The sequence below is a fragment of the Trachinotus anak genome, unplaced genomic scaffold, assembly GCF_046630095.1.
Source record: "Trachinotus anak isolate AG129_WGS33_773 ecotype Australia unplaced genomic scaffold, CSIRO_AGI_Tana_v1 ptg000028l, whole genome shotgun sequence".
Classification (NCBI taxonomy): domain Eukaryota; kingdom Metazoa; phylum Chordata; class Actinopteri; order Carangiformes; family Carangidae; genus Trachinotus; species Trachinotus anak.
In genome coordinates this window covers 22178613-22198681 of record NW_027273879.1, presented here as the reverse complement: position 1 = coordinate 22198681, position 20069 = coordinate 22178613, and the positions used below count along the sequence as shown (strand labels likewise).

The 20069-nt window shown below is 44.1% G+C and overlaps 1 protein-coding gene across 8 annotated transcripts in view; it reads right to left on the bottom strand.

Annotated features, from left to right (window-relative positions):
* Window positions 1-322: 322 nt before the first annotated feature.
* pam (peptidylglycine alpha-amidating monooxygenase) overlaps window positions 323-20069 on the bottom strand; it is a 32631-nt gene continuing 12884 nt past the window's right edge. For 7 of the 8 annotated variants that reach the window (XM_071465257.1, XM_071465258.1, XM_071465253.1 and 4 more), the window contains 19 exons: window positions 19292-19340; window positions 19041-19108; window positions 18225-18305; window positions 18061-18137; window positions 16980-17083; window positions 15812-16005; window positions 15641-15700; window positions 14199-14474; window positions 12095-12224; window positions 11765-11881; window positions 11585-11657; window positions 10348-10558; window positions 8469-8672; window positions 7988-8103; window positions 7285-7381; window positions 7035-7085; window positions 6164-6409; window positions 4715-4774; window positions 323-3548 (listed from right to left, as the gene is read on the bottom strand). In XM_071465257.1, coding sequence (XP_071321358.1) covers window positions 3370-3548; window positions 4715-4774; window positions 6164-6409; window positions 7035-7085; window positions 7285-7381; window positions 7988-8103; window positions 8469-8672; window positions 10348-10558; window positions 11585-11657; window positions 11765-11881; window positions 12095-12224; window positions 14199-14474; window positions 15641-15700; window positions 15812-16005; window positions 16980-17083; window positions 18061-18137; window positions 18225-18305; window positions 19041-19108; window positions 19292-19340 — 2393 coding nt within the window. In that variant the 3' untranslated portion in view covers window positions 323-3369. The remainder of the gene's footprint in view (window positions 3549-4714; window positions 4775-6163; window positions 6410-7034; window positions 7086-7284; window positions 7382-7987; window positions 8104-8468; window positions 8673-10347; window positions 10559-11584; window positions 11658-11764; window positions 11882-12094; window positions 12225-14198; window positions 14475-15640; window positions 15701-15811; window positions 16006-16979; window positions 17084-18060; window positions 18138-18224; window positions 18306-19040; window positions 19109-19291; window positions 19341-20069) is intronic. The other variant, XM_071465260.1, reaches the window with a different exon arrangement.

Sequence of the window (20069 nt, the reverse complement as noted above, 5' to 3'; positions counted from 1 at the left end):
GTACGGGCTGAATTTTATAGAACTCACCTGTTTACATTTAATTAAGGACAAAAGTAATGAAGAATTGAGGGCGTGGGCTTTGTGAGTGACAAGTGGGCGCTGTCACAGTAGCTTAGCTTGTTCACTACCTAATTAGTCAGGAAATGAATAAGCTCAGACACTCAGCTGTGCTAACGGTAGCATTTGTTTGCCACAAACTGACAGGCACTGCCAAGATGGCAACGGTGGAGCAGCTGCTCTTCAGAAACCTGAAGGTGAAGTCACAGAGGCTACGTCATCTTTATTCAGGCTGTCTAACCCAACAACCAACAACACACTGTGATGCTTTGCAGACACTTTATTACACAAATAACATAGTTACTGAAAATAGTACTCTTGCAGCAAAACCAGTGTTACAATAAATATCAGATAGCTCACATGTGACTGCATGCTGTGGAGGAAATCATTCATTCAAAGCAGCTGATGGGGGTCTGAAGACAAAGGATGAACTTTCATAGAGTAATGAACGAGTGAGCAGATGAAATGAGACCTGAGAATACAGACTGGAACTGAATGCTCTGAACGGACTAATAACACATCTGTCTGTGTGTGACTGTTTATGAGGCGTGTGCTGATGGATGTTAGCTGTTGCATTGTTATTCGGGCGACTCGTGATTGTTACAACCAGATTTCACTGAATAACTTACTTTGATATTTCCCATGATATTCTCAGTCCATTCATTCTACTTATAAATGAATCACTTATACAATCACAAGTGATCAATTAATCATTTATGAGGAGGTGAGCGTGAGCTGAGGAGTGTCAGTCTCTGGAGATGATGGAAGTTTAACTGAGTATTGACTTGATTTTTCTGATCCAAATCAGAGGTTAAGAGTCCTGATACTCATCCTTTTAGACTGTGTAAATCCTCCTACTGAGTCTAATCCACATCCAGACTGTCCTACATCACACAGTTGCTGTCAGTTTGTGAGCTGCTGTACCTGTGTACCGTGGTTAACAGTAAACACAGGCTGATCCATTAAATATGCAGACAAACATTTAAAGGACCATTCCAGCCATTTGTCACGTTTCACAGCAACAACATCTGGATATTTCAGTTCAGGCTCTAGGGAGTAAATGTGGATATTTTTAAACATTTTAGACATTTTATAGATGAGACGACTTATCAGGTGATCAAGAAACTAGCTGCCAGATTAATCAATCATAAGATAATTGTTATTTGCAGACCTGTAATATTAGGTAATGCAGTGCAGACCAAGAAACATGAAGCATCAACAGTGAAGAGCTAAAAGCTGCAGTTCCTCTAATGACCACTAGAATCTGGCTCCAACAGTGAGTCAGTCCCCATAGACTCCCATGTTAAAATTTCCAACTTTACAGCAGAAATAAACATGTTTACAAACATATTTGGATTAGCTGGGAGTTAGGGGCAGAGTCAGAAACTGCCAAGATGGTGATGGTGGAGCAGCTCACTCAGAGCTTCAGAAACCTTAGGGTGACAACATCATCCATCTTAATCTACAGTCTGTAGATACGTACTGTTTTCTCTAATGTTTCAACAGTGACATTGCTGAGATCTGGCTGTTAATGTTTGTTGGCACTGCACGCACGCACGCACGCATGCACGCACGCACGCACGTTTATTCTAACTTTGTGAGGACACTCATTAACATAGTGCATTCCCTAGACCCTTAAACCTGAATGGAAGAGAGATCATGTGGTAGAAGCTCTACTAGCCGCAGCTGTTTTCATCCTGTGGTCATGTGGTAATGGCAGGAGCTGAAGAAAGGCAGAATACACATGAAAAGGCACAGAATTACAATGAAATGTCACGGATCTAAAACATGGAGCAGTAATGCTGTGTGCAGCTTTATGACATGTAAGAGATTCTCACAGGGAGGGAAGCACCTCCCTCACCTGTCTGTTTTAAAACCATCAGAAATTATCTCATTTCTCTACATGATCCGCTTCAGCTGAAGCTCAGTCATGTGTCAAACACTATTCAGTCCAAACTCAAACACTTAGCAGTAACATAAACAGTCCTCCACTGAACAGCTGACAGCAGGCCTCTGTTTTAAAGGAGCAAACACAAGTTTGTGGCCCTAACAAACACACAGGACCAGACCAGACCAGACCCACAGACTGTGTGGGCATCTCCACCTGCTGCTGTGGTTGATGGTATGCAGTGGGCTGTTGAGTGGTGCTGTTGTGTAGCAGCCTGTAAACAAGGTGAACACAGTGAATGTCTATATGTAATGGCACAATGCTCTGGTTTGGCACAGTCAGAGGCTTTGAGTCACTCCCCTCTGGCAGGAGGCTGCGGTCCTTCAGGACCAAAACCTCTCGCCACAAAAACAGCTTCTTCCCGTCAGCCTTATCAACAAGGCTAGAGAGCCCCACTGTCACTGATCCCCCTGATCCCCAATTGCACCAATCACCAGCACAAATTCCTTGTATGTGGAAACATACTTGGCAATAAAACCGATTCAGATTCAGATTCAGATTCTGAATAAACCAGATTTTTTGCGTCAACGAGGAGTGTTCAATTATAACCTTCTCTCTGAGCATCTTTGAGCTCCTGTAGACACACTCGCCACACTGCCAGCAGACTGATGGTGATCCAGAGACAGACATGGTTCTGAGACAAGACCTCAGCCCTCAACCCAACGTCTCCAAAATACCAAGGATTGTGTTGTGATTCCAGCTAATTGTACCTTTGTCTCAACTGTGTGACAGACACACACTTGGTCAGGACAATGCCTGCTGGTCACAGCTCCTCCATGAAAACAGAGGCCTTGGTGTTTCCTAACAGGTCAGCGTCAGTGTGGATGAGTGAAGACATGAACTGACCATGACACGTAGAAATTCTCCATCTAAAAAAGTCATTCAGTGAAGTTTGGTACATTTTTTTATGTGTTCAGATAAAAATCCAATAGCGGGCTCAGGTTTTCCATAAAAAACTGATATTTCCATAGAAAACTCATTTCAAGAATTTCACAGCAAAATTCCTTAAACAAGGGAAACGACAGGATAAATTATGTGAGCCCACAGCTGATTATTCTGGTTTTAAGGCTGAATTTTTGTCCCCTGTGGATTGTGCTGATAACAATAACAATCATTTCACTAATGCTGTTTGATTTGGGGAAAGAAATCTTTCATAGTTATGTGTCAATGTGTCACCGAGGCTGTATCAAGACCACAGCTAAATTAAATAAAGATTAAATAAACTGTCTAAATTATGCCAAATTATTTTATATACAGTATATATTTAAATATATAAACAATAAGATCGGTAGCTAACACAACAGTTACACACTTGATGAATAGCATACATCTTGGCAATGAAAGCAGGTTGGTGGGTGGAGTATCTAGGAGGAGGACTGAGGAGGCGGCAAAGCAGAGTACTCCTCGTTCTCCGAGTCACTGCTGTCCTCGTCATTCCTCTCTTGGTCGCTGCCTTCAGTGCTCAGCTGGTCGAAGCCTTGACGACTGTAACCTTTATGAGACGCAAAGAAGTTCCCCAGATTCAGAGTGCCCACCGCTTTACCTGAGCAGGAGGGAACATCAGAGAGGGGAAAACAACATGATGTCTACAGACAAAGGTTTCCTTCTCCAGGAGGAAAACACACTTTAAAATACCAAGTTAAAACACCACGTTAAAATACCACTTTAGAATAACACATTTAAATACTACGTTAAAATACCACATTTAAATACCATCTTGAATACCACGTTAAAATACCACTTCAGAATACCACTTTAAAATACCATATTAAATACCACTTTATAATAACACGTTAAAATACCACTTTAAAATATCACATTAAAATACCCCATTAAAATACCACATATAAAACACCACCTTATATATCAATATTTCTTAAGTAAAAGTACATTAACATTATTATACTGATTAGTATTAAAGTATTCCCTAATCTCACTCATTCTGCTGTTGTGTTGAATAATGTTAAGAGAATTTCTTGACGCATGAGGCTCTGCAGAGAAACATTCTTTCTTTCTACCTGGTAAATCCTGCACAGTGTTTCCACTCATCACCTGAATCGGTCCACAGTTATAATCATTACCGTAATGAACCAATGATGTATTCACACTCCTCATCATACAGGCCTAATAGAAAACATGTCTAACATTGTGATTTGTGTTGTTACTTCTCTGTAGAGCTGAGTGCAGCAAACTGATTCACTCAGCTCTTCCTTCCCCTCAGAACCAAATATTAAAGAGGCTAAATATGTTTTTTTACCAAGAGCATATATGGAAAGGATTTACACACGATGATGAGACAGTACAGCGCTGTGAACAGTGCAGTGTTCAGTAATTATTTGTAAGAGGAGGCTCACTGGACCCCACTTTAAAACCCCTGCTCTACATCACATCAGATTCAGCTGATTTTGTTAATAATAACTGATCTTATGACCTCACTATTGTTACAGCTGTGTCAGTCACATACTGAATGAATAGTGAAGTAAACCAGAATCAGACTGTTGTTTAAACCTGAGGTTTGTCACTACACTGCTGAGTAAATCAATCAGTCAGACCTCTGTCTGTCTGTCTGTCTGTCTGTACAAGCACAAGTCAAAGAATCAGTCAGGATCAGCGAGTGACGTCTGCACAGGTAAAAACCAGAATCTAATACTCATTTTATTTTCATGTCATATGTTATTATATAAGTGATATGTTATTTTAATGACTTACCTCTTATTTTTCCCAGGATCCCTCCCACAGAACTGGGTTCAGTTTTCATGTCACATTGGTCTGAAAAATTTAAACAAAATTCATAATATTTATCTGAACTGTGAACACAGAGTAAACAGGGCAGAGTGAATCTCTCAGTCCTTTTCTCAGGAAAACCTGATGGTCAAACAGTGTCACACCAGTGTCTGATCTGAGACAGACTCATTGACATTTCTACACCTTCTCCTCCATGTCCCTGACTCTCTGCTCCACTGTCCCATTAACACATTAACATGAAGAGAGCTCATCAATCAGAAGCATCATGTCAGCGTCAGTGGCGCAAAAAGTGGATATGCACTATATGCGGCGCATGGGGGCGCCGCGCTAGAGGGGGCACCAAAGTGATGGGAGAAAAAATATTTTGAGTCGGCATTTTCTGTATTTAACAGCTGTTTGTGCATGTGTAAATGATATGATCAATAACAGAGAGGCATGTCACTAGTTAGGCGCCCCTCCGCTCCCTCTCCTCCCCTCCTCTCGCCCCCTCCCACACACATACACACACTAGACGTTCCAGTGCGCGCCCCCTCGAGCACGTGCTGGAGCGCGGGTTTTTTTTTCTTTTTCATCTTGAATCGTTTGTTAGGCTCCATCTAATGACAGACGGAGCAAAGATGGAGAGGCAGAAGAGAAAGCTCACGGGGGCACAAAACAGAAAGAGGAAGAGGGAGAAGGAGAAAGATTTTGAGGGGATGAAAAAAAGCTTTTCAAAGTGGTTGAAAGACAGTGGGTGAGTTATATCAGTGTATCAAGAGGAGGCTTGTAAACAGTGCTGTTGTGATGTACTGGATCAGATGCAGCGTCCAATCACTAACTGATTTCTCCAAAGGATTTCCAAACTGATTCAATATGGGTATAATTTTTCAGGAGAGACAGGGGAAGACGACAGGTTGGTCTAATATTAGGTGGAAGTGTAGGAACAGCCACTTGATATCAAGTGATTAATTTCTAAATATTATTTATATTAAAAAATTGCATTCGCAAGATGTGTATATTTATTCAAAGCTATTAAACAATGCTTGTTTGACCATTTAGTGGTAACACTGAAACAGAGTACAAACTGTTGTTCAGATGTCATTTTCATATTTGCAATACAGAGCCACTGCTACATGTTATTACATTATTTTTTGTTTTTGATTGAGCTGATCACCTGCTGTAATATGAAAAATAAAAGTCTGTGATAAAAGTCTTATATTTTATAAGCCCATGAATAAATAAGATTTATACACATAAACATTGAAAAAAAAGGGGAAAAAAATGGGAAAAAAGGGGGAGGGGGAATCTAAGGACTCTCAGTGATCAATACCTCATACGACCACGTGACCTGATCAAATGTGAACCTGTCCTTTAAACCATGTGGCCTGGTTTTCATAGAGCCTCTTCAGAACCTGGTATAACTGTCATACATACTGTTCCTCCTCCAGCAAATGAAGACTCCTACAGAGAGGACCAGCAGCAGAGGGACTAGCAGCAGTGTGGTGATTATGGCTGGAAGGACACCCTCCCCTCTATCGGGCTTTGCTGCACTCTTCTCCTCCTCCTTCTCCTCTTCCTGAGGTCGGGGCTGTTGAGCCACAGTTTGCTTCTCATGGATGGCTGCTGTCTTCGACATGTTGTGTTCAGGCCTCAGCTTCGTTTGGATGATCGTCTCCATTTCTACAGAGAGAGTCAGGTTTTTTCAGATCAAATTAGAGAACACCTCAGATCAGATCAGAGCTGTTGCCTCAGTACTTTGACTGATGATGACACTAGAGAAGCAGACATGATGTGAGTACAGTGGTGACTGTTAAAGCTGTGGACTGCTGTCGGCCTCAGTCTTCTTCACCACAGAGGAAGAATCACCACATGCTGACTCCTCTGTGGCTCTGAACCCTGCTCTTTTTCCGGACCTCCACTGCCTCCTGGTCCAGTCACCTGGAGCTCATGTGTTTCTGTCTGTTCAACAACAACAACCAAGAACCACATGTGACAACCTCCCACCTGTTTGTCTTTCCACCTGCACCTGAGGTGACCACAGATGGACAATGTCAAACCACTGGAAATCAGATTGTGTTGACTGTGTTGGTCACGTGACCTCTCACAGTGAGGATGAGACAGACACATCAGAGACGGAGATGACTCCTCATCAGCTTCACATCTGATTTAAGGGTCTCTACATTACAAACAGTGTTTTCAGTTGTTTTAATGCGTCATATTCTGCTGGTGTGTGTGTGTGCTTGCGTGCTGAGACCCTCAGCAGCAGGAAGTACCAGTACTAACATGAACAGTCTGAAACACTCACTTTCAAGTTCTTGAACCTCGATTCCAGCTTTCTTCACAGAACGATGAAACTCTGGAAAATGAAAAAATAATAATGGTGTTTTTAAATTGTTTAATAATACTCAGTTAAATTACAGGTAGACCGTTAAAGACACAACAAAAAGGAAGAAGCATAAACTCTGTGTTTTTTCATCTATTCCTGGAGGAAACAGTGAATCAGAGTCTGTGCTTCAGAGCAGTCAACAGTCTGACTCCTTAGGACACTGACTTACTCTCAGGGGTAAACTTGAAGACTGATTTACTGCCTGCATCCCCAACAAACACGCTGCCGTCCCTGGTCTCCACTATGTCATGAGGCATTTTAAACTCCTGATGAAGGAAACACAGGTTAATGCAACAAAAATGATTCACAGACATCCCAAAGGACCAGTGTAATCACAGCGGTCTGGTCCAGGTGATGTACAGGTCCACCTGGAGGAAAACCTTCACTGACTGTATCTGGGTCAACGTCCACCAAACCTCTGATTCCACCAGGTGACAATGACGGCCAACCACCAGAGACGGGATGTAATAACTGGACATCTATCACCTGCATGTTGAGGTGGTCAAGACCTTACACCAACAACTGGTCCAGACCTCCTTCTGAACCTTGAGCAGGTCTGACCAGCAGCTACTGAGGAGCTGGTTTCAGGTTCAACAGTTATTAATCCAAGCTCCACTGACTGATTTCTCAGAGGAGGGTTAATGACTGAGTTCATTAAAGACAGGGTTAGTGTGATATCAGCTTAGAGACACAGAGTTTGTCTCAGATGAAGATCGGGTTCATGACCTGCTGATACAGAGAACCACTCAGAGGTTGACTCAGGTTTTCTTCCCACTGTTTAATGTCACCGTCTCCTCCCTGGTCCAGGTCCAGCTGAAGGTCTTTTGTGTGTGTGTGTGTGTGTGTGTGTGTGTGTGTGTGTGTGTGTTTACCTTCTTCTTTGGGCTGAACGTATCCAAAACATCCTTGGTTGAATAATTTATAACAAACCCTCTGAGTGGAGCTGAATGATATGGAGACTCTCCATTTACTGCAAAGATCAAACCATCTACACACACACACACACACACACACACACACACACACACACACACACACACACACACACACACACACACACACACACACACACACAGGTGTTACAGGAGCATTTCTAGTTGATATATCCTGGCTCTTAGCCCCTTAAATGAATTCTACCTCTCCCCTAATGCCATTCACCATCTTTGTCAGACCCTACCTCTCCGATGATGTCATTATGACATCATTTTGTTGTTTTCTCTGAATTAACAAAACTCCTCCAGGCCCCTACACAGAGCTTCACAGTCCTGACCAAGGTGAGTCACCAGATGTGAACCTCTTTCATTTCTCATTAGGACTGAATAATACTACTAATAACAACTAATAATCACTCACCTCCTGCAGAGCTGTAGGTGATGGCAAACACCTCCCCTCCAAACTCCTCCTTCTTTATTTCCTTGACGAACTCTCCAGTCTCAGCGATGAAGCACTGTATACGTCCATTCTCCCTGTCGGCCACACACACCTCCTGTCTGTCAGGGAGGAACACCAGGCTGTGGGGGACCCGGAATGGGACACGCCTCCTCCTGTCTGACGAGCCTGCAGCCACAGACAGAAGACCACAGGGCTGAAGGTGTGCCGGTGAGTGCAGGCGAGTGCAGGCGAGTGCAGGCGAGTGCAGGCGAGTGAAGGCGAGTGAAGGTGAGTGAAGGTGAACGCAGGCTTGTGCAGGTGTGTAAACCTGCTGAATCATCTCATACAAATTATCTCACACACGACACAACAAAAGATGGACCTGTGGAAAATCAGTATCAGTGAAACTCCTTATACGTCCTGTATGATCTGATGTGATGTATCAGTTTACAGCAGGATGTTCTCTAAGAAGCATGGTCACATTAAAACAGGGCGACTCAGACATGTGTGTGTCGCCTAAACCTCTCACTGCTCATTCAGGTGTGTTCATTCAGGTCTCATCAGTCTGGTTCACCAAACATGCTGAGAGGTCTTCCTGTTTTGCTCCATGTGTGTCAGTAAAATGTTTCCCAGGAACAAAACTAAAACCTTCACAGAGCAGCTGTCAAACACATCCAGCAGCTGTGACATCACAGAGCTGTGACAATGATAAAAAACACCTTCTTAAGGCAAAGTGATGAAGATGAGAGGCTCTCAGCAGTCATCTAGGTGGAGAGAACAGGTGATGTTATGATGGAGGCTGTTCACCTGGACAGAGGTCTGCAGACAGACTATGAGATAGCTGCTGGACCGTACAAGTCGTCATGGAAACAGCCATGATAAACAACAACAACAATCAAAAACATCAAAAAGCTCTCAGTGAATTAGCAGCCATGACAACTCATCATTATGATGATATGGTGGCATTCAGTAAGCAGTTATTGTGAATGTTCAGTTGGGACAGGCCAGGAGCAGCGGAGGAAACTCTCACATCAGTTAGTTCAGTGTACGTTCTGACACCATGATGTCACACCAGGCCAATGAACCATCAGTGAACCTGACTCTGTATTCATCCCTACAGTCAAACAGTCAGTGATCTGATCAACATCCGCACCCTGATGCTGGAGACACACTGGATGTGTGGTGTGTGAGTTGTGACTGCTGTTGTGTTCACACTGGCTGCATGTCTGTTGTGTCGCTGCTACTGCAGCTCTGTCTGTCTACACAGACAGGATACTTGAAAGTTGGATTTCTCTTCATTTTTAATTATTTTATGATTTATTCTTAACAGAAAATGTCTCTAAAACTCCACTGTCTCCACACGCAGCTGCTGAAATGATTGAAAAAATATCTTTATATTTTTTCATGTCTATGACATGTTCAGGTACACAGAGACTAAAGTGGGAGGTGTCAGTTTAATGTTGCTGGTATGATTTCATAATGATCAACAGGTCTTTTCTCAGTCTATTTTTCTCCGGCCTCAGCCACAGACCTCCTGACCTTTTCCAAGTAGTAGTTTTTTAGGCTTGGCTAATTTGAGTGTGTGTGTGTGTGTGTGTGTGTCTGTACACTTGTACTTGCTACATAGTAAGGACCAAAAAAAGTATTTTACTAACAGAGTGAGGACATTTTGGGAAAGTGAGGACATTTTGGCAGGTCCTCACTTTTTGAGACACCTTAAAATCACATTTTGAGGGTTAAGACTTGGTTTTAGAGTTATGGTTAGAATTAGGTTTAGGTTAAGGTTAGGGTTAGGCACTCAGTTGTGATGGTTAAGGTTAGGGTGTGTGTGTGTGTGTGTGTGTGTGTGTGTGTTTCCCACCTGCTCCCCACTCAGACAGGTACTGGCCCTCCGCAGAGAACCTGAGGATCCTGGCGTTGCAGTATCCGTCAGACACAAAGATGTCTCCGCTCTCAGGGTCCACGGCCACATCAGTAGGCTGGCAGAAGTGTTTACTGTCACTTCCTGGTGTGAAGGCCTCTCCCAGCACCAGCAGGGCCCTGTCTCTGCCATCACTGCTCACCTTTAACACCTGGTGAGAGCAGAGGTTAGGGTTAGGGTTACTGAAGCATCAGACCTGCTGATCACAACTGTTTATTTATAGAGGTTTATTAATGACTGACAGATGATGTTACTTCATCATTAACTAATCATTGTTAATCATAAACTGTTATTAATCCAGGACAGAGGACAGTGACCAGAGTTTCTAATATCATCTAATATGACACAGACACCTGACAACACCTGTGACTACCATAGTGTGAAGTGGGACAGGTTCAGGATGTAACTCTGTACTCTGTACATATTCATGTTACAGTGTAAATATATGACTTTTGACTTATGACTCATTGCTCACATATGTTATGACTTTATGTAGAAGAGATTTACATTCTGTAATCAATAACGTGATAAACCTTACATTCTATAATCAAAAACCTGGAAAATTTTAAATTCTGTAATCAATGACCTGATAAATTCTACATTCTGTAATCAATGTCCTTATAATTTTTTAATTCTGTAAACAATAACCTGATTAATTTTACATTCTGTAATCAATAACCTGATAAATTTCAAATTCTGTAATCAATAACCTGATAAATTCTATGTTCTATAATCAAAAACCTGATTAATTTAACATTCTGTAATCAATAACTTGATCAATTCTACATTCTGTAATCAATAGCCTGGTTAATTTAACATTCTGTAATCAATAACTTGATCAATTCTACATTCTATAATCAATAACCTGATAAATTTTATATTCTGTATCAATGACCTGACAATTTCTACATTCTGTAATAAATAACCTGATAAATTTTACATTCTGTAATCAATAACCTGATTAATTCTACATTCCATAATCTATAACCTAATAATTTTTAAATGCTGTAATCAATAATTTGATAATTCTACATTCTGTGATCCATAACCTGATAAACTTTACATTCTGTATCAATAACCTGCCAATTTTTACATTCTGTAATCAATAACCTAATAAATTCTCCATTCTGTAATCAATAACCTGTGTGATGATAAAGGTGTGGAAAGAGTAGTTTACCTGATGAAGAGCCACGTCAGTGACCAAGTAATTATTCTCCTTGTCTGTTGTTATTCCGTGAGGTAAATAAAACCTGCAACATCACAGATGTATCATCACTGTGTGACAGTTTCCACGGTGATACAACATCACACTCAGCTCTGCTTCACAACAGAGAAACTAAAACACACTGTAACTCACATGTTTCTGCCTGAAGCCTTCAGGATGTTTCCTTTAGCTGGGTCCACAACCAGAATAGTGGACTGCTGGATAGGACCCAGAGACCTCTGCTGATACCTGGCCTGGTTGTTAAAGGAGCTGAGGAGCAAACAAAACAGCTCATGTTATCAGGAAATACACAGGAGAGAAAAGGTGATTTCATTTTGACCTGTCTACCTGTTTGTCCATGTGCCCTGATAAGATCATCATACCTTCAATGCACCTCACATTTAAGAGTTAACACACATCAGTACAGTTCAGTGTGGTGGACTGACTGAGAATATGTGGCCTCACACAGGTGATGTAACTCACTTGGTCCCCCAGTGATGGTCACCTCTGTGGAAAATCACCAGGTTAGAATCTGAGTCCAGGGCGAGACCTGAGACCTGTCCCAGCTGCAGAGAACTCTGTGGCCACGCCAAGACTGGCTCCAGATGGTAGTCTAAAACACACACAGGTTAACACCAGGCTTCACAGAGATGTGTTGGTTACTGTGACACAAACACACAAACACAGTGTTGTTGAAATGGGTTAACATGCACATACTCATCAATAACAATAACACGGTGCATAAATGTGACACTACACTGAACTTGAATCCACAACAGTCTGCTTGGATTTCTGACAGTTCACAGATCACAGCTCTGAGGGAATGTTAACCCTGAGAAGAATTCCTTCCTCTGACTCATTCATTCTCATCAAAGACACATTCTGTACTCAATATTCTGATCATTGATTTAATGTGGTACCAGGGTCAACACAGTCCTCATAGAGAGTGGAGTTCATATTCCCCACAGGAAGAAACATGTTTGTCCCTGGTCACTGATCCTATTTGGATCTCAAGGCACAGCCAGAGGAGGAGGTCCATTTGGGGGACCTCAGAAATGCTGCTCTTTGACTCCCAGGATGCACTGGGGTGGAGCAGAGGTTCCTCCCTCCAGGTCAGGTTGTGGTTTTATTGATGCTGATTTCTTTCCTCCACCACGTCTCTGCTGGCTCTGGTGAGTTCTACCTGAGCCACCTTTATGTCTGCTGAAATAACACCACCTCACTGACTCAAGCAGAACCAGCCTCTGACTCGTTCTTTCTCATCAAAGACTAAAATGTTTAAACAGAGTGAAAACCTCCATCAGAGGAGAGGAGTGAGGTGTGTCTGTCCACAGGATCTGGACGTGTTGTTTGCCATCTCTGTGGAGTGTGAAGTGTTCACGCAACCAATCACTAACTACTCTGTCATTTACCCACAGACTCCTCCTCCCCTCAACATAAAACCAGGCAGACCAGCAACACAGTGGGGGGGCGCTCTGCTGCAGATGGAGGGTAACATCAACACAGGGAGAACAGCACCCTGAGAGGAGATATGACAATGAGTCCTCCTGGTCAACAAACTGAAGAGAAATCAGTCTGTCTCTGTACACAATCACTACTCAGTCACTTTGACAACCTCACTGGGGGGACGATCCTCTCCAGGTCAGCTGACAGGTGTCAGTCCCACAGGGTCATTCTCTGGAAACAGCTCTATATCCAGCTGTTAGGGTTAGGGTTAGGTGGTCAAACCTGTGGTCAGCCTGTGGTCAAACCTGTAGTCAAACCTGTGGTCAGCCTGTTGACAGCCTGTGGTCAACCTGTGGTCATACCTAAGTTCAAACCTGTAGTCAAACCTGTGGTCAGCCTGTTGACAGCCTGTGGTCAACCTGTGGTCATACCTAAGTTCAAACCTGTAGTCAAACCTGTGGTCAACCTGTTGACAGCCTGTGGTCAACCTGTGGTCATACCTAAGTTCAAACCCGTGGTCAAGCCTGTGGTCAAACCTGTGGTCAACATGTGGTCAAAAGTAAGGTCAAACCTGTGGTCAGCCTGTGGTCAAACCTGTGTTCAAACCTCTAGTCAGCCTGTGGTCAGCCTGTAGTCAGCCTGGTCAAAACTAAGGTCAAACCTGTGGTCAGCCTGTGATCAAACCTAAGGTCAAACCTAAGGTAAGCCTGTGGTCAAACCTAAGGTCAAATGAGTGGTCAGCCTTTGGTCAAACAGCAGCAGCTGGACTCAAACTTTTAACTAAAATTCAGTTTGAAAATGTTTTTATGAGGAAGGAAACACACAACATGACTCCTCTGAAACCTCCTTCATAACAACAACTGTGAGCTTCAGCTGTTTCCATGGAGCAGAAGAATGAGTGGTCAGACATCAGATTGTGTTAGATAATGTTTGGGGGGGCAGTGATTAAGGCTGAGGAGAGAGGAGACAGAAATGAGGAGGAAACACAGGATGCTACAGGCAGGGATGGGGTGTATAAAATAATCCATACATCTGTGTGTGTGTGTGTGTGTGTGTGTGTGTGTGTGGGGTGGGGGCGGGGGGGGTGGGGGGGTGGGGGGGGGGGGGTGGGGGGGGGGTGTCTTCAGCACCAGCCACCCACCTTGTCCTGTAGCTAGCTGCTTGCTTCGTGGGGACTTGGCTGGGGCCTCAAGCTGATGAAACCTGTGGACTCTGTCCCTCACCAATACTGGGTCCTCCCTGGTCTGGAAGGCCAGAGTGGCCCTGGGAGGGCCCAGGTCTTTGTTTTGCATTAAGCTATCAATGTGAGCCAGCAGCTCAGCCTGGGCTCTCTGCACCTCGCTGGGGTTGAACTTATGAATGTGAGCTCTGCTCTTACTCTGGCCTAGCAGCTTGGACAAGAGAGAAGAGAGGTCACCTGCACAGAGACACAGAGGGACAGGAGAGAGTGGACAGAAAGGACAAGGAGGTTGGAGGCTGGAGACCAAGAGGTGCTACAGAAGAAGATGCAGAAGTGTAGAAGACTGACAGGAAACCTTCATCAGGACAGTGATGATGATGAGGAAACAGAGCAGGAAACTGGTGACCAGTTAGAGTTGGCTCTAAAGGACCTACAGGCTAAAGGCTCGATCAACACATGAACACATGTCTGGTCCAATGCTCCTCCGACATTGAGGCTTCAAGCTAGCATTAGCTGCTAGCTGCCAGGGTAGCAAACACAATGAGGATGCAGGTGATGGGATGGGCGGAGCTTAACAGAACGGGTGGGGGGACTTATCAGTGTCTGACGGGAGTCAGAGTTATGATCGATCTGTCCAAGGTCACTAGAGGGATCATGGGAGTTTTCCTCCAGTCTACATGTGTTCTGTGGCATGTGCTCCACAGGCAGTCCTGTGGGGGATGCTGCAGGAGTATGTGGTACCAGGGCCGACACAGTCCTCATACAGAGTTGAGTTCATGTTTTCCACAGGAAGAAACATGTTTGTCCCTGGTCGCTGATCCTATTTGGATTTCAAGGCACAGCCGGAGGAGGAGGTCCAGTCTGGGGACCTCAGAAATGCTGCTCTTTGCAGATGATGGGGTTGTGACTCCCAGCATGCACTGGGGTGGAGCAGAGGTTCCTCCCTCCAGGTCAGGTTGTGGTTTTATTGATGCTGATTTCTTTCCTCCACCACGTCTCTGCTGGCTCTGGTGAGTTCTACCTGAGCCACCTTCATGTCTGCTGAAATAACACCACCTCACTAACTCCGGCAGAACCAGCCTCTGGCAGAACAGGCTCTGTGTGACCGCCCCCTTACGCAAGCAGTGAGGAGTGAGACACACACTGCACACACACGAATGACACACAAACTGAGGCTCCAGCCCGCTGTGATTGAGACACATAGGACATGAGTTTGGGGTGCGAATCATCACATCTCCACCGACAGCTGAAGCCTCAGTGTCGACCTGAGATGAGGGCAGACATGACAGTTACTGAGCTACAGAGCATGTGACAGTGGGTGGGTGGGGGGAGGGGGGTTGGGGGGTGAAGACTTGTGCAGGCCTGTGTAGGTGTGGTGTGTAGCTTATTGTCCTTGAACTCACCCTGATCCAGAACCTGTTCTTCTTTGTTGGGATCCAGCAGTGATCTGTTATCTTGATCATCTATGGATGGTGGTGGGAGTGAATCTTACATTAGAATAAATTAATGTTCTCTCCACCATAAAAAGAAAAACATGTTACACTGAACAGCTCTGGGCAGAGGTTCCTCTGTACCTGTTGAGTGTCCCATGTGCGTCATGGAGGTCATGTGACCTGGACTGACAGGGATGGGAACACTGGCCTCTGCTGGGATGTGCTGAAACAGCTCTTTGGAGCCCGTCTCCATGCAGCTCATGTAGGGGATTGCGTGTTTGTTGTCCATGTAGTACATTATATAGAAGTTGCACATTTCATCATCAGAGGTTCCACTGCAGACAGAAGAGAGATGCACATGGAAATAAATACAGCAGCTCTACTCTACTACTCCACCAACCAGCACAGCTTCAGCTAATTAGTATGTGACTTCTTCTGTGAGGTCACGGTGACTTTAGACCTTACCCGGAACATGTCAAAGAGGAAACTGTGATGAAATCAGTATCTACCTAAAATCTGATTTTAATTATAATATGAATCTTAATCTGTTTATAATCTGATTTTAATCTGAAATTTAATGGCTCAGTTTCTCTGCTTGTGTTTTCCTTTCATGTTTCTTGTTTGTTTATGTGGTTAAAGGAGGATTTATCGTCATTTGTTATAAATAAAGTTGGTGTAAAAAAAAAACAAACAATCAGTCAGATTCTCTCTGCAGCGTCATTGTCGTTTCCTAAATCCATATGACCTCTCCTTGACACCTTTCCTTGATCTCATAACGTTTTCCATCGAGGTTGAGGAGACGAGGCCAGAGAGGAGATGATTCTGACCTTTGACCTCAGCCTTTGTGATTATACTGTTTTATTAGCCCCTGAGGAGTGAGTGTAGGGGCTGTACTGGAATTGGGTGTGGGAGTTAAGTGGTAGGCAGGGCTGCGGGTTGTCTGCTCTACTTGCCCATCTGTGCGGGGCTTCCAGAGGAGGAGTTTTAAGCTTCTTCTGAAGTCTCTCAGTGTCTGCAGCAGGAGGACAGTCAGCTGACCTCCCAGCCCTCCTACTGAACTGCAGGAGGCTGACTTACTGCACCACAACATAATGGACTGTGCCCCTGTTGAGCACAGATTTAAACCCTCAGGTTATAGCTCTCTCTGTGTGGACACATGTAAAGAAACACAAGATGAGGAGGAGTGAAAGGACCATGACTGGAATGAAGCCTCAGTACCTGTCTCACACACCTGATACAAGAGCTCATCTGTCATTCAACTTTGAACTGAGTCACAGGTGACCTCCAGTGTGGTATAGTCACAACTCACCCGATGTATGTTTTGGAGGTTCTGCCCTCACCAGTAAACACACATCTGGCAGCGATGGTGTCGCCGTACTTCACACTCACCTCCCTGTTGGCAGGATAGAAAGCCTGGAGAGAGACACAGTCACTGCTGAGCACACAGCAAACAACACACACACTGTCGTCACCAACACACTCCTGCTTCAGGTCACGTGTTACTGTATATGTTTTTAGAGTAGAAGCTGGGTCTCCTGTAACGGCCAGGTGCGTGGTCGACATGAACCAATGAAGGCCAGCCCCCAGATACAGGCCGGGGAAAGACGAGGATTAACTCCTGTCATTCAACGTTCATGCAAGTTAAACATAATGTTCCTTTCTTTCACTTAAAATTAATAAATTCATTTAATACTTTGTTGTTGTGGATCGTTTTTCTGTTGTTGCGTATGGTATGCCTGCAAATATTTCACATTAAAAGCCCTGTTTCTGTCCAATTAAATGCTCAAGGACTTTTACTTTGTAATAGTTACAGGAAGTGTTCAGCTTGCATAAACAGCATAATCCAGTAACTTTAAAAGGACAAACAGGAGCGAATCAAAACAAGGCTTCTTACCAAAGTGTAGGTCAACTTATCAAACAGAGGAATTTAGAAATAAAAGCCTGTCACCTTTGTGTTTTATGTGTCACATGTATCTCATTAGTTAATTAGCCCCTGTGTACATGCAGCCTTTTCTCCTCTGTTCAGCTTCCTGTTCTTTGTTCCTGATTTTCCCGTTTGGACATTTAGTTTTGTTGAATTTTGGATTTCTGTTTTCACTGACTCGTTCCTACCCCCTCCTCCTCATACACCTTTGTTTAATTACTGAATTAAACAAAAGTGTTTAATTCAGTAATTAACTTGGTCTGGGGTCTTCAGTGCCCTGAGGTCCTTTGATCCTGCTTTAATATATTTATATGAACATACAGTCAGAGCCTCACACAAGACACATTAGAAAAACACAGCGGTATATACGAGCTGCACCTTGAGCCGTGCTCTTAAAGTGGCCTTTAACCAAACAGTGACCAGGACACTGACACAGACATCAGTTTACTGCCCTCTGATGATGTACCTGTGGTAACTGAGGCGACTGCCGTCCAATCAGGCTCCACTTCCCGTCTCGGATCCTGTATCCACTGACCACTTTACCTGCAACAGAGACACAAACACATCCAGACTACCACTGGTACTGACTCTAATGACCCTGAATCAGACTGAGGTCTGTGGCAGACTCACCGAGGTGGTGTGTGTGGGTCCTGAAGGCGAAGGGGTAGATGGTATATGAAGTGTAATCACAGGCGATGTCTGCATTTGTAACTGACAGAAAAAAATAAGAGGATGTTAAGGCTCGTTCTGTGACCCCTGTACAGCTTCTTCCAGCCCCTCCCCCCTATCCTTTAAACAGGTGAATGTGGAGGTTCAGGTAGAAAGTTTACCACAAACCACATCTTTTGAAATTAGACCTGAGTAACTGTTTCACCTGCCTCCATTAAACACCGTCCTCCACTAAGTAAAATAGTGTTTAATGTTAACTCTCTCTCAAACACACACACACACACACACACCACATCATTAAACAGTGTCGACAGTGAGACACATCACAGTGACCTCACCAGACAGTTTCACAGTCAACAGCAGGTCTAGGTTTCATACGTTGGTTCTGAGAGCTGGATTCAGATTCATCAGGCTCAGACACAAACAAACCTACAGACCTGGTCAAGTAGCTCTGGAGAGGAGCTGTGCAGGTGTGTTAGTCATTATGAATTATTTGGCAGCAGCAGTGGAGACAGACTGCAGGTGCAGGGATCTGAACAAAGAACCTGCTGCTCTAGACTATTGCCTATCAGGTCTCACGAGTCAAAGTCTGTGTTGGCTGTGCATGCTGCCATTAAATTCTCTATCATGTCTAGTAGAAAGATAAAGATGGCTGCACAGCAGCTTTAAATAAACCTGTATCAACAGGTAAAAGTACCTGACCCTCACTCTGTAACAGGAACAACTGATTCTGTGAACCTGACACAGTCAGACATAAGAAAGGTGCAGTGAGTTTACCTCTTTTTCCTGGAAGAATGACGGTGTCCACAGACATCAGCAGGTAGATACCAGCTATGAACGGCTGCCTTAGAGACCACACAAACAGCCACAGTTAGAGCAGCTCCCTCTGATCTATATTTACATTCCTCCTGATTCTGATGAAGATCCGGCTACACACACCTCTTCATTCATACACAACACACACAAAGACACAGCCCCCTCCACCAGGATCTGTCATGTCAGCATTCTTTAGAGAAGTTGATGCTTACGGTTTGGACGACATTCTTAAGGAAAGTCCTGAGCAGTCTCTGTGATGGTCTGCGGACAAACAATAACATCAGCATTAGGGTTGTGAACGATAAGCCGATGCGACCGGTTATTCGGTTCAACAAGTGAGAGATACGGCTGCATCGGTAGCAGCCTCCTCAATCGATACGAATTATCAATTAATTACTAGATGAATCGGTTATAGAGTCATGGATCGGGTATCGCGAGACTTTGAATCGGTTGGCGGCATTACACACCATGGCCAACCTTATAAGACCTTATAATTTAGTTCTTATAATACATCCATGTTACACACGCGCCAGGTCTCTAAAACAACGCGAGAGCTGAGGCTGCCCGCGAAACGCCGCAGCTGCCTAGCTGGTATCAGCATGAGTGATAAACAAGGGACGACCATGGATGTATTATAAAACCTGGATACGGCGCCGCCGCTCAGACTTGCAGCCAACTTTTTCCAGTGGCCACCCGTGGTATTGCAGCGAAAAATCCCCTGCGGCCCAAAAAGCATTTTTCCCATAGAGCGCAATTAATTTATTTTTTAATAAAGTCATTGAGCTTTTATGTGATAGTTTCTGTGATCTGTGAGCCAGCAGTGTTTCATCCTGACTGCAGGTCACCAGCCTGTCATCCCCTCACAACAACCGCTTTATTATTTTATAGGTCATTTAATGACCTTCACTGTGTCAGCGGGTTAAACTATAACTGAGTCCGGCCTGGATGCAGCGTCCTCTGGGTCAGCAGCGGGGGCCTGAGCCGCTGCAG